Genomic DNA, 14,627 nt, shown 5'->3' with positions numbered 1-14,627 from the left:
TGTGAAAGGAGAAGTTTATAGATTTACGTGGCAGACCACAGCTGACTTGAAGTATCTGTGTAGTGTGAGAGAGGAAACATTGAAAATTTCAGGAACAGCTTTTATAACAGCTTTTAATCAGTATCCCCCAGTCTGATCGCTCCCAATCTGATAGTCAAGCCAGTGGAAACACAGACCAGTCATCATTGAAAAGGTGTGTGAACGTTAGGATCATTCTCTAGCCATCTTCATGACTCTAAGCAGTAATAGTCATAAGGTAAATCTAAGCTCTCATGTGCAGTACACTGTTCTAGGAAGCACAGGGTTTGTAGCTTATTCAGGAAGCTTTCTCTGTACTATGACGAGAAAAGGAGTTAGGTTTGATTCTCCAGAAAACTTTTACCCTTTGATACTGTCTTTTCTGAAAATGCTGAGAATGAAAGGTTACTTGTGAATAGTCTAGGAAGGCAGGATGTGTATTATTCTTTGAAGAGATTTTCAAGGCCTCAGTGGGGCTTTAATGTGAATTTTCTTTTTTTTTTTTTAAGATTTTATTTATTTGACAGAGAGATCACAAGTAGGCAGAGCAACAGGCGGGGGTGGGGGAGCAGGCTTCTCGATGAGCAGAGAGCCCCCCCCCCCAATGCAAGGCTTGATCCCAGGACCCCGAGATCATGACCGGAGCCGAAGGCAGAGGCTTAACCCACTGAGCCACCCAGGAACCTCTAATGTGAATTTTCATCCTTGTTCTCACATGTGAGAAGTTGAGCAGTTCTTTGACTTAAGATGATCAGATATCTGGAAGTCACAATGCTTTGTATGTAATGTCCTAAAATTTGCAAACATTAAAGACCATTGTATGAGTTTGCAATGATATTACTACCAAATTCATATTATCAAACTTAGCATAGTTAATGATTGCTAATTTTCATTAATGTACTTCAGTCATTCTGAAAATGTTGTCATTTTATGTAGGAAATTCAAGAGAAGCTTTGCAGGTAAGATGACACAGAAACTGGGACCTGAGTAAAGTGAGAAATTGAGCCGTGGGGTTATTTGTTAAAAAAGTGTTACAAAGCACCAGTACAAATGCCGTGATGTGGGAGCTTGCTTGGCCAGTGTCCCCAGCGCAGAATAAAGAACGGGGAATGTGGTATGAGAGAGGAGGGGATGAGGACAGAAAGCTGTAATGATGGTGTGAGCATGGTGAACATATAAGACCCTGTACAGCTGAGGTAGGAGTTTGGGTTTTGATTTAAGGTGATGAGTTACATTAGAAGGCTTTTTGGGCTTTTTTGTTTTTTGGCTTGAATTTACCTCCTTGAGAGTAAGACTTGAGCTGAGATCAAGAGTTGAATGCTCAACTAAGCCACCAGGCATACCTATATTGGAGGGCTTTGAGCAGAGGAATCCCTGATCTAATTTTTTACATTTTTAATCTTTTTTTTTTTTTTTTCCAGATTTATTTATTTATTTATTTGACAGACAGAGATCACAAGTAGGCAGAGAGGCAGGCAGAGAGAGAGAGAGAGGAGGAAGCAGGCTCTCCGCTGAGCCGAGAGCTCGATGCAAGGCTCAATCCCAGGACTCTGGGACCATGACCTGAGCCGAAGGCAGAGGCTTTAATCCACAGAGCCACCCAGGTGCCCTACATTTTTAGTCTTAATGGTTACACGTGCACATAGGTTTAATGGTACCCCTTCTCTACTTTCTCTTTAATCTCTTAGCTGATTATTTTGGTATTCTACTTCTCTAAATAGTGTGCTTTTATTTCTCCTTTTTATTTTTCTGTTTTTTATATTACTTAATGACTTCCCATGGGGGAATGTAATTTCTCTGTTTCCCTTCCTCCTGTCACATTCTTGCATCATTTTCATCCTTTATTTTTTCAGTAGATTTATGTTGTTATTTTAATTGAATCAGTATATAACATTATGGCAATCTAAATGTTATTCAGAGCTGGGCAGTGTATTAAACTGATTATTTTTAATTTCTTCTATACCTTTTTGTTTTCTCTAGAGATAATTGTCTGTTTATGTTTGTTGACTGGATTTCTATGTATTTAAAACTAATTAAATGCCAGACTCTATTAGTTACATAAATCTATCAAGTAGTTGAAACACATCAAGTTTTCTGTTTGTTTCATCTTCCTTAAGGAGTTTTTTCAGAGCCTGTTGACCTGTTCCAGTCATGGTTTGTTGTTTTCCCTGCTTGACATACAGCTGCTGTCCTGGGATCCATCATTCTGGGACCAACAAAGAGTTCCCCTTTGTTTTTCACCTTGTTAGGTCCCCAAAGTTCGGTAACCCAAGAATAGATCTTTTCTTAAATTATTATTTTTTTTCAATAAGAAGCCTTCATAAATTTCTGTCATTCTTGCATTAAAGGGCCATACCAATCTCTGTATCTTTCCAATTTTTTTAGTAAAGGTGTTGCTAAAGCGAGCACTTAAGTGATTAATTTTAAAAAATTGTTTTTATTCAAGAATAATTAGTATATGGTATTATATTAGTTTCAGGTGTACAATATTCAGTACAATATTACTCAATACTCATCCTGATAAGTGTACTCTTAATCCTCTTCACCTATTTCATCCATCCCTACATCTGCCTCCCCTCTGTTGACCACCAGTTTATTCTGTTTTTAAGTCTGCCTTTTTTTTTTGTCTTTTTTTATTCTTTGTTCGTTTGTTTGGTTTCTTAAATTTCACATATAAGGAAATCATATGGTATTTGGTTTTTGTCTGACTAACTTATTTTGCTTCATTATACCCTGTAGGTTCATCCATGTCATTGCAAATGGCAAGATTTCATTTAAATGACTTTTTTTTTTTTTTAAGATTTTTATTTATTTATTTGACAGAGAGAGACACACTGAGAGAGGGAACACAAGCAGGGGGAATGGGAGAGAGAGAAACAGACTTCACGCCAAGCAGGGAGCCCGATGTGGGCTCAATCCCAGGACCCCAGGATCATGACCCGAGCTGAAGGCAGACGCTTAACGACTGAGCCACCCAGGCACCCCTAAATGACGCATTTAAGGAAAAAAAAATCTTTTTAAGATTTATTTGACAGATTGAGAGAGACAGTGAGAGGCAGGGGGAGTAAGAGAGGGAGAAGCAGGCTTCCTGCTGAGCAGGGAGCCCCATGCCTGGTTTATGGCCTGAGCTGAAGGCAGATGCTTAATGACTGAGCCATCCAAGTACTCCTGAATGACACATTTTTAAAGATTGCCTTCTACCTATATAGGATTTGTGTCCTCTGAGTTGATTTTCTCTTTGCTTTGGTTTCTGCATTCTGTAGATGTCTGGGAATCTGTAGTTTTCTACTTATGTTAAAGGGAGAAAGGGCAGCTTAAAATTCAAAGCTCTCTGTGCCAGAGCAGGACTTACTAACTCTAGTTTCAGTGTTGTGATCTGGTTGGGTCTTTCTTTTGGTTGGGGAGTATCTTCTGCTTGTCTGTCCCTGGAGAAATAATGGCCAGTCTTCTGCCTGGAATAGGAAGGTCTGTCTCCCGTTTTGGGTTGGGAAAGAGGCCCTGAGGGAGAGGTGGGAGCCTCAGCATCCGAGCATTATGTGTTTACTTAATGCTTTTCCTCTTAGGATATTATCCTTGGTTCATCCAGTCATGCTCTTGTTTTATTCTCTCCAGAAGCTAAACCTTTAGGGTTGGCTAGGATGAGAGAAAGGTCCATTGCCTGGCTGAGTAGCAGTTGGGTGGAGGTCTGGTGATTTGATTGCTTTTTTTTTTTTTAAATGCTTCTTAAGCAGACCTTGTATCAATTCTCTTTCTTATTTTGGCACCCCACCTTTCACCTCCATGTGGGAAGAACAGCTTTGTTCTCAATATTTCCTCACTGCTTGCATGGGATTCTGCTTTCTTGAGGTTGATTAATCTATTACCATCTTAAAACATTTTTATTGCTTTTTGTTTTGTTTTACTGGCAAAGGGGTATTTACATACCATAAAACTCATGCTTTTATTTTTTTAAAGATTTTATTGATTAGAGAGAGTGTGCATATGATTAGAGAGAGTGTGCCTGTGAGTGAGGAGAGGGGCAGAGGGAGAGGGAAGGAGAATCCTAAGCAGACTCCCTGCTGAGCGCAGAGCCTGGTTCAGGGCTCAGTCTCATGATCTTACAACCCTGAGATCATGACCTGAGCCAAAATCAAGAGCTGGATGCTTAACTAACTGAGTCACCCAGACACCTCTCCCTTCTTGCTTTCTTTATCTTTTTTTGTATGCCAGTACATTTGAAAGCTTTAAATTAAACAGACTAAAAAATAAGAACACTGCAATAGTCTTACATTAATTAAAGAAATCAGCTTTTAATTTTCCCACAAGGAAACCACCAGTTCCTATGTTATTAGCAAGTTCTACCAAATATTCAAAGAATAACTATATTCCTAATAATTTCAAAGTATGAAAAAGGATGAATACTCAACAGTTTATAAGATCATTGTAATCTTTTTTTTTAAAGATTTTATTTATTTATTTGACAGAGATCACAAGCAGGCAGAGAGAGAGGAAGGGAAGCAGGCTCCCCACTGAGCAGAGAAGCCAACGCGGGGCTCGATCCCAGAACCCTGGGATCATGACCCGAACCAGAGGCAGAGGCTTTAACCCCTGAGCCACCCAGGCACCCCTGTAATCTTTTATTTTTAAAAGGGCTCTCAGTCCTCATTATATACCATAAAAATTCACCTGTTTTAAATGTATAATGGTTTTTAGTGTAATATGCATTTGTGCAGCTATCACCACAATCCAGTTTTATTTTTTTTAAATCCAGTTTTAGAACATTTCCATCACCAAAAGGATGCCTCATGCCTATTTTTACTCATTTCCAGTATTCACCCCAGTCTGAGGTAGTTGCTGATCTACGTTCTATCTTTATAGATTTGTCTTTTCTGGACATTTCATACAAAATTCATGTATTACACATCTAACTATTTTACTCAGCATAATGTATTTGAGGTTTGTCCATCTTATAGCATATCTTTCATTGCTGAGTGGTTAGTATTCTGTCGTATGGATGTATATCATATTTTGTTTATCCATGAACTGTTTGATCAGTATTTTGGATTATTTCCACTTTTTGGCTGTTACGAATGATGCTGCTGTGAATATTTGCTTACAAGTGAACATATGTTTTCATTTCTACCAAGAGGTAGGATTTCTGAATTGTGTGGTAATTTATGTTTAACTTTTTAAGAAACTGTCAGACTTTTCCGTAGCGGCAGTTTCGTTTTATAGACCAATGTAATATTGGTATCTCAATTAAACAAGGTATATTTTAATGTACAATGATGCAGAACCCCTAAAAATTGTATTAGGGAGCCAAATATAGTAATGCTTATAATAATAAATCACATTGAAGTTAGTATTGTTTAGATGCAAAGGCTAGTTTAATGTTAGAAAAATCAACTAAGAATCACCTGGGTGGCTCTGTTGGTTAATCACTGACTCCTAGTTTTGGCTCAGGTCCTGATTTCACAGGTTCTGAGATCAAGCCCTGCAGTGGGCTCTGTACTCAGTGGGGAGTCTGCTTGAAAATTCTCTGCTTCTGTCCCTTCCCTTATTTGCACACACTCTCTATCTCTAAGATAAAATTGGGTCACTTGAGTGGCTCAGTTGGCTAAGCGTCTGCCTTCTGCTCAGGTTATGGTCCAAGGGCCCTGGAAATCGAGCCCCGTGTCCATCCAACTTCCTGCACAGCGGGGAGTCTCCTTTTCTCTCCCCTGCCCCCTTCTGGTGCTTATGCTTTTTCTCTCTCATAAATAAATAAAATCTTTAAAATAAAATAAATCTTGTCTTAAAAAAAGAAAAAAACAAAATCAAAAAGTATAATCCACCCTATTATTAGAATAGAAAAAAACCATACCGTTATCTAAAATGTGGAAAAGGCATTTGATAAAATTTCATTTATTTTTATTTTTTTAAAGATTCTATTTATTTATTTGACAGAGGGAGAGACAGCAAGAGAGGGAACACAAGCCAGGGGAGAGGCAGAGGGAGAAGCAGGCTCCCAGCTGAGCAGGGAGCCTGATGTGGGGCTTGATCCCAGGACTCCGGGATCATGACCTAAGTCAAAGGCAGATGCTTAATGACTGAGCTACCCAGGTGCCCCTAAAATTTCATTTATGATTTAAAAATTCAGCAGAGGTGGGTAGGAGTTGAAAGAGAGATAGTTGGAATAATCCAGATAAGAGATGTTTAGGTTTAGGGAAGGAACCCAGGATTTCCAAGTGCCTTGGGTAGGACTGCTCCTTTCACAGATTTCACATCATTGATTGGAGGGAAAATGTCCTAGAATTCTGTGTATTCCTGGCAAGACCTTTATCCATTCCAATTTCCAGTTTCTCACCACTGTCTCCCTCATCATTACTTCTATTTTTCTGTTTTATACCAGGCATCACAAGAGTCCTAGAGGTACCTATATCCTACCCCCTCAACATTATGTCAGCCTTCGTTGTTCTCTGTGTTCCTGTTGCTTATATCAGTCTTTGACATATAATGTATTTATCTGTCCACCTTCCTTCGAATACAAACTCCATGAAGACAAGGTTTTGTCTGTTGTTACTGCATATTGCAAGCACCTAGAGCAAATGCCTTACGATACAGTAGCTCAACAAAAATGTTTTGAATAACTGACAGGAAACAGTGATACCAAGGGAGAATAGTTGTATCCCAGATAAAGTTTTAAGATTGAGAATACTGAATTTGTTGGTGGATTGGGTGTTAGATCATTGAGAGAGAGAGGTGACAGATGGCTCCTAAATATGTGAATAACTCTAGTTTCATTCTTAGGAGGGGGAAAACGGAACAAAGAAAAGTATGGGTTAAAATCAGTTATTTGAAGGTAACAATTTTAAAAGTCACTGAATAAATGTTCTCAAAATTTCCTTCTTGTGTGTGTGTCGGGTTATTTTTGTTTATTTATTTTTTAAAAGTTTTTTTTTTTTTTTTTTTAAGTTTTTATTTGTTTGAGATAGAGATGCTATCTCCAGTGGGGGAGCAGAGGGAGAGGGAGAAGCAGGGAGCCTTATACGGGACTCGATCCCAGGACCCCAGGATCATGACATGAGCCCAAGGCAAACACTTAACTGAGCTACCTAGGTGCCGCTTTTTTTTGTTTGTTTGTTTTTAAAGATTTTATTTATTTGAGAGAGAGAGGCAGACTCCCCACCGAACAGGGATTCTGATACAGGGCTTGATCCCAGGACCCCAAGATCATGACTTGAGCTGAAGGCAGATGCTTAACTGACTGAGCAACCTAGGTGCTCCTTTTCTTTTCTATTGTGTTCTCTTTTCTAAGATTTTATTTATTTATTTGACAGAGAGAGGCACAGCGAGAGGGGGAACACAAGTAGACTGAGTGGGAGAGGGAGAAGTAGGCTTCCTGCTGAGCAGGGAGCCGGATGTGGGCTCAATCCCAGTACCCTGGAATTATGACCTGAGCCAAAGGCAGATGCTTATCGACTGAGCCACCCAGGCGCCCCCAGGTGCCCATTCTATTTGGTTTTAACATCATACGATTTTTGGAGACTATACTCACCATATTTATTTGCAATGTGTTTTTAGGTCATGCGCATTGTGGATAATGTCCGTCCTGATCGACAGACAGTTATGTTTTCAGCTACTTTTCCCAGAGCTATGGAGGCTTTGGCTCGCCGAATCTTGAGTAAACCCATTGAAGTGCAAGTTGGAGGCAGGAGTGTGGTTTGCTCAGATGTGGAACAACAAGTGGTGGGTATAATCTTTAGGAAATCCTCAGTTTCCTGGATGTTTAGGCAGTATGTGATCCTTTGGGGATCATTGTGATGAAGGCAGGTAATTATCTAATCTTAAATAGGATACAGCTCAGCCATTAATATTTTATCTGATAAACTTGAATAAGCAGTTCCTTGGAATAGCATGTTTAAAGATTTTATTTTTATTTATTTATTTGACAGACAGAGACCACAAGTAGGCAGAGAGGCAGGCAGAGAGAGAGAGAGAGGGAGGGAGGGAGGAAGCAGGCTCCCCGCCAAGCAGAAAGCTCGACACAGTCGGTGCCTGATCCCAGAATCCCGAGACCATGACCCGAGCCGAAGGCAGAGGCCCAACCCACCAAGCCACCCAGGAACCCCGGAACAACATGTTTAAAATGCTCTTTTTAGTTCCTCCCTTTAGAAGAGATGGGACTGGTGGATGGAAGTATCATATACCTATTTTATTCTTTAGTTAACAGGATGTGACGTCAAGAGGCAGAGGGAACTAGATGATGGTTTGCTCACATTTGCAAGTCCCTTCTCTCAAAGTTAGACTTTTTTTTGTTTTACTGGTTAATTGGTTAAAATCAACATTTTACTTCCCATTTCTAAAGATATAGCAAGATGTTGTCATTTAGCCATTTGTCACAAATAAAATAAATATTTTTGCTTAAGAGAGATATCTGCATTTTTACTCCCATTAACTTGGTACAACTTGATATTTTCAGATTGTGATTGAAGAAGAAAAGAAATTCTTGAAGTTACTTGAGCTTCTTGGCCATTATCAAGAATCAGGATCTGTCATTATATTTGTGGATAAGCAGGAACATGCTGATGGTCTTCTGAAAGATTTAATGAGAGCATCTTATCCTTGCATGTCTCTTCATGGAGGTAATGTTTAGTGAGTAGTTGAGTAGTTAATTTGGCCAAGCACTGCTGTGTTCTGAATGATAATATTTACCATGTACTATAATTTAGAGCCAGATTTCATATCATCTATCTCAGTTTTTATTCACAACTCTATAGGGAGTTGTTCAGTATTATTGTTGTTCCATCTTAGAGATAAAGAAAAGAAGACATTGGTTTGACCAAACCATATAGCCATTAATCAGATAAAGAGAAATTGAACTTAACATTTTCTGTTTCATGTTAAATCCTTTCCATTGTGCCATGCTATGTAGAATTTTAATGATTTACATTAGATATTTAATTGAAAATAACATTTTTGGTTTTTGGTTTTTTAAAGATTTTATTTATTTCTTTGACAGACAGAGATCACAAGGAGGCAGGGAAGCAGGCAGAGAGAGGGGGGAAGCAGGCTCCCTGCCGAGCAGAGGGCCCGATGCGGGGCTTGATCCCAAGAGCTTGGGATCATGACCTGAGCCGAAGGCAGAGGCTTTAACCCACTGAGACACCCAGGCGCCCCAACATTTTGGTTTTGATGTAACATTTCCATTGTTAAATGTATGTGGGTCTTAGAACACTAAGTGTTCTGGTGGTCAGTGGCTTTGTAATCAACCACCCCAAAATGTAGTGGCAAGTGTCATTTATTTATAAATCTGCACTTCGGTTGGAGCTCAGCACATATTATCTAGTTTCTGTTTCATGTTGTATTTACTGGGGTGGCTTAATTGGGACTGGGGGTCCATTTCCAAATTGCCCTAACTTAGGTGGCTAGCATGTTGGCCCTGGCTCTTGACTGAGCTCAGTAAGGCAATTGGCCAGGGGTGATGGTGCTTCCCTTTGCAGACCTCTCCGTGGGACTACCTGGCTGGAAGGCAAGGACCGAAAGCTGATAAGGCCAGTTAAGGATGATACTGGGAGTTGGCAGAACTTTCATTTTGGCAATATTCTGTAGGTCAAAATAGTCCCAGGACTGGCTGAGATTCAAGGGGATAGAGGCATAGACTCCCAATTCTTGATAGAAGGATCATTCCCTATGCAGAATAGTATATAGAATAGGCCATACTTCTGCTATCATCTTTGGAAAATACAGTCTACTGTACCATATGTCATTGTGGATGTAATTAAAAGGGCTTTTAGGTACTTTGATGGTATATATTTGGTTAACCTTTAATGTTTGAAAATACCTCATATTTCCCCCTTTTTTTGTTACTGGGATAAAATATACATTATGTAAAATTTACTGTTTTAACTATTTTTAAGTATATAAATCAGTGGCATAATTTTCGGTGAGGCTTATTGATGTTTTATCATGTATCAGAATTTACTTTTTTCCTTTTTTTTTTAAGATTTTATTCATTTATTTGACAGAGAGAGAGAGAGAGAGCACAGGTAGGCAGAGAGGCAGGTAGAGGGAGAGGGAGAAGCAGACTCTCCGCTGAGCAGGGAGCTCAGTGTGAGGCTTGATCCCAAGACCCTGGGATCATGACCTGAGCCAAAGGCAGATGCTTAACTGACTAAGCCACCCAGGTGCCCCCAGAATTTCTTATTTTTTTAATAAGTATTTTAATTCTAGTATAGTTAACACAGTCTGTATTACTTTCAGTTGTATAGTATAGTGATTTAGTAATTCTGCACATCACTAAGTGCTTGTCCCAAGTGTACTCTTAATTCCCATCACCTATTTCACCCCCCCCCCCACATCTCCAGGGGTAACTCTTAGTTTGTGCTCTAGTTAAGAGTCTGTTTCTTGAATATATGCATACATATACCCTACATCTTTTTTTTTTTTTTAAGATTTTATTTATTTATTTGACAAAGATCACAAGTAGGCAGAGAGGCAGACAGAGAGAGGAAGGGAAGCAGGCTCCCTGCTGAGCAGAGAGCCCGATGCGATGCGGGGCTTGATCCCAGGACCCTGGGACCATGACCTGGGCCGAAGGCAGAGGCCTAACCACTGAGCCACCCAGGCACCTCACACCCTACATCTTTATCCATTCATCTATTGATGGATACTTGGGCTGCTTCCATATTTTTATTTGATTATTTATTTATTTCTGAAATTACTTATTTATTTACTTGCATATTTGTTTGTTTCTTTGTTTTGACAGAGGGAGACACAGTGAAAGAGGGAACACAAGCAGGGGGAGTGGGAGAAAGGGAACAGGCTTCCCACAGAGCAGGGAGCCCAATACAGGGCTCAATCCCAGGACCTGGGATCATGATCTGAGCCGAAGGCAGACGCTCACTCAGTGACTGCATCACCCAGGTTCCCTTGCTTCTGTATTTTAAATAATAGTGCTAATAAACCCAGGCGTGCATATGTCCTTTTGAATGAGTGTTTTTTTATTCCTTGGGTAAATACCCAGTTGTGCTATTACTGGATCATAGGAAAGTTCTATTTTTAAGTTTTTGGGGAACCTCTATACAGTCTTCCCACAGTAGCTACACCAATTTGCATTCCTACCAAGAGTGCTTGAGGATTCCTTTTTCTTCACATCTTGTGTTGTTGATTTTAGCCTTTCTAACACGTGTGAAGTGATATCTTATTGTAGTTTTTATTTGCATTTCCCTGATGAGCAGTGTTGAGCATCTTTCCATTTGTCTCTTGACCATCTAGATGTCTTCTTTGAACAAGTGTCTGTTCATGTCTTCCGCCGATTTTTTAAAAATTTCAATACAATTAACATATAATGTATTAGTTTCAGGGGAAGAGGTCAGTGATTCATCAGTCTTATATAATACCCACTGCTCCTTCTATCACATGCCGTCCTTAATGTCTGTCACCCAGTTACCCCATCTCCTCTCTCCCCTCCCCTCCAGTAACCCTCAGTTTGTTTCCTATGATTAAATGTCTCTTATGGTTTGTCTCCCTCTCTGATTTTATCTTGTCTTTCTCTGACTTCATCTCCCATCCCTCTCTGATCTCTCTTCTATGCTCATCTGTTTTGTTTCTTAAATTTCACATATGAGTAAGAGCATATGGTATTTGTCTTTCTCTGACTTATTTTGCTTAGCATAATACCCTCTAGTTCCGTCCACATTGTTGCAAATACGTTTCATTCTTTTTGATGATGCTTAACCGACTGTGTCACCCAGGCGCCCTTCTTTGTTTTATTATTATTTTTTTAAAGATTTTATTTTTAAGTAATCTCTTTGCCAGTGTGGGGCTTAAATTTACAATCCTAAAATCAAGAGTTGCACACTCCATTGACTGAGCTAGCCAGGCTCAGTTGTGTTTATTTCACTTGCCTCAGGAGATGTATCTATGAGAATGTTGGTTTGGCTGGTGTCAGAGAGCCTGTGCTCTCTTCTAGGATTTTTATGGTTTCAGTTCTCACGTTTAAGTCTTTAACCCATTTTGAGTTTATTTTTAAGTGTGGTGTTAGAAGAATTTCCTTTTTGTTAATGCTAAGTAATAGTCCATTGCATGCATATACCACATTTCCTTTTTTCATTCATCTGTGGATGGATACTTGGGTTGTTCGGCCTTTTGGCTTCTGTGAATAATGCTACTTTGAACACTGGTGTACAAGAATCTGTTGGAGTTCCTGTTTTCATTTCTTTTGGGTGTATAGCTACAAATGGAATTGATGGGTCATATGGTAAGTCTATTTTTTAACTTTTTGAGAAACCACCATACTATTTTTTATAGCCATTGCTCCATTTTGTATTCTCACCAGCAGTGCTGTAGGGTTCCAGTTTATCCACAGCCTGTCCAGCACTCGTTTTTCCTTTTTTTCTTTTAAAGATTTTTATTTATTTGGGGTGCCTGGTGACTCAGTGGGGTAAGCCTCTGCCTTTGGCTCGGGTCATGATCTCAGGGTCCTGGGATCGAGCCCTGTATCAGGCTTTCTGCTTGGCAGGGAGCCTGCTTCCCCCTGCCTCTCTGCCTACTTACAATCTGTCTGTCAAATGAATAAATAAAATCCTTTTTTTAAAAAAAGGATTTTATTTATTCATTTGACAGAGAGAGAGAAAGCTAGAGAGCACAAGAAGGGGGAGCAACAGAAGGAGAGGGAAGCAGGCTTCCCACCAAGTAGGGAGCCCAACGTGGGGCTCAATCCCAGGACCAACGTGGGGCTCAATCCCAGGATCATGACCTGAGCCAAAGGCAGATGCCCAACCATCTGAGCCACCCAGGCGCAGCTTGTTATTTTCTCTTGTTTTAATAATAGCTCTGCTAGTGAATGTGAAGTAGTATGTCATTGTGGTTTTGATTTCCATTTTTCTAATGATTGAGATTGAGCATCTTTATAGGTGCTTATTTGGCATTTGTACATCCTCTTTGGAGAAATATTCTAGGCTTTTGCCCATTTTTAAGAAATAACTTGTTTATTTATTTATTATTATTATTTTTTAAAGATTTTGTTTATTTGACAGAGATCACAAGTAGGCAGGGAGGCAGGCAGAGAGAGAGGAGGAAGCAGGCTCCCCACTGAGGGAAGAGCCCGATGTGGGGCTTGATCCCAGGACCCTGGGTTCATGACCTGAGCCGAAGGCAGAGGCTTTAACCCACTGAGCCACCCAGGTGCCCCGCTTTTGCCCATTTTTAACGAGCTTTTTTTTTTTTCCATTGCTGAGTTGTAGGATTTCTTTATATATTCTAGATAGCAGTCCCTTATCAGATGTACAATGTACATAGATTTTCTCACATTCTATGGATGTCCTTTCACCCTCTGGGTAGTCCTTTGATGCACAAAAGTTTAAATTTTGAAGTCCTATTTATATATATTTGTGTTTCCTTTTTTTTTTTTTTTTTAAGATTTTATTTAGAATTCATAGTTGTTATCTGCAGGAGGGTTGGCCCAATAAATAGTTTCTCCTTCATTGAGGGAAATGTGTGTTTTTTCTTTTTCTTTTTTTGTAATATTTTATTTATTGATTTGAGAGAGAGGGAGAATAAGCATGAATGGGGGGAGGGGCAGAAGAACAAGTAGACTCCCTGCTGTACAGGGAGCCCAATGCTGGACTTGATCTCAGAACACTGAGATCATGACTTGAGCCAAAGGCAGATACTTAACCCACTGAGCCACCTAAGCACCCCCAGAAATGTGTTTTTTCTGTAAGTAAGGACATTTTCCTCCATAATCCCTTGTCTGTACTTCTCTTGTCTCTTTTTTATCAGAATTGCATCACATGCTTATGCCTAAATCATTCGTAAGCAAACAGAATGACTAATGGTTCTTAAGGTATTGTACTCCTGAGGGTCTCTGAGAATTTCAGAGGTTCATGAGATCACAAGTATTTGTGTAATAATCTCATTATGTGCTTTGCCTTTTCCACTTTCATTCCATTAGGAGTGTATAGAGTAGTTTTCTAAAGGCTTCATGGCATGTTATATTACACCAGATTGGATGCAAAAGATAGAACATGCAACTGTCCTCTACTAAGCCAGACATTGAAGAGATTTACAAAGTTGTGAAGCATCTTAATAAATTACTCTACTATATCAGAACGGTTGTTTTCACATAAATATTTTCAATTGTAATACGTAATTGCTTTTTTAAAATTTTTAAATAAGGTAATAACTACTTAAAAATTTTTCTCCATTCTGGTTTCTTTCTTTTTCTTTCTTTCTTTTTTTTTTTTTTTTTTAAGATTTTACTGATTTATTTAAGAGAGGCAAAGAGTACGAGTGGTTGAGGGGGTCAGAGGAAGAGGGATATGCAAATTAACTCCCCTGAGAGTGGAGCATGACACGGGGCTTGATCCTAGGACTCTGAGATCTTGAACTGAGCTGAAGCCAGATACTTAACTGACTGAACCACCCAGGTGCCCCAGTTATAATTTCTAACACATTAAAAATAGGTAGAGATGACTTATGTAAAGTAAACCTCTCTGGGTTTAATCTTTATTAATTTTTAGACTGTAAAGGCAGCCTTAGCGCAGAAAGTCTGAGGGGGATTCATTCACATCCTACTACTGAGAATTAGGCTCAAGTCTGGTTTGATATACATGACCGTGTGTTGGGTGGATATTTGAATGAACTTG

General features: G+C 39.4%; 1 protein-coding gene across 6 annotated transcripts in view; it reads left to right on the top strand.

Moving 5' to 3' along the window:
- The window catches only part of LOC111140947 (DEAD-box helicase 46), a 70,788-nt gene that overhangs the window by 33,769 nt on the left and 22,392 nt on the right, over positions 1-14,627 (top strand). For all 6 annotated transcript variants that reach the window (XR_002640176.1, XR_002640177.1, XM_022493220.1 and 3 more), the window contains exons 14-15: positions 7,561-7,725; positions 8,459-8,621. Coding sequence is in view for 4 of the 6 variants with exons in the window: in XM_022493220.1 (XP_022348928.1) it covers positions 7,561-7,725; positions 8,459-8,621 (328 nt within the window). In the remaining 2 variants the exon portion in view is untranslated. The remainder of the gene's footprint in view (positions 1-7,560; positions 7,726-8,458; positions 8,622-14,627) is intronic.

The sequence above is a fragment of the Enhydra lutris genome, unplaced genomic scaffold, assembly GCF_002288905.1.
Source record: "Enhydra lutris kenyoni isolate GAN:26980312 unplaced genomic scaffold, ASM228890v2 scaffoldscaffold5, whole genome shotgun sequence".
Lineage (NCBI taxonomy): Eukaryota > Metazoa > Chordata > Mammalia > Carnivora > Mustelidae > Enhydra > Enhydra lutris.
This window is presented reverse-complemented; position numbering and strand designations above follow the sequence as displayed.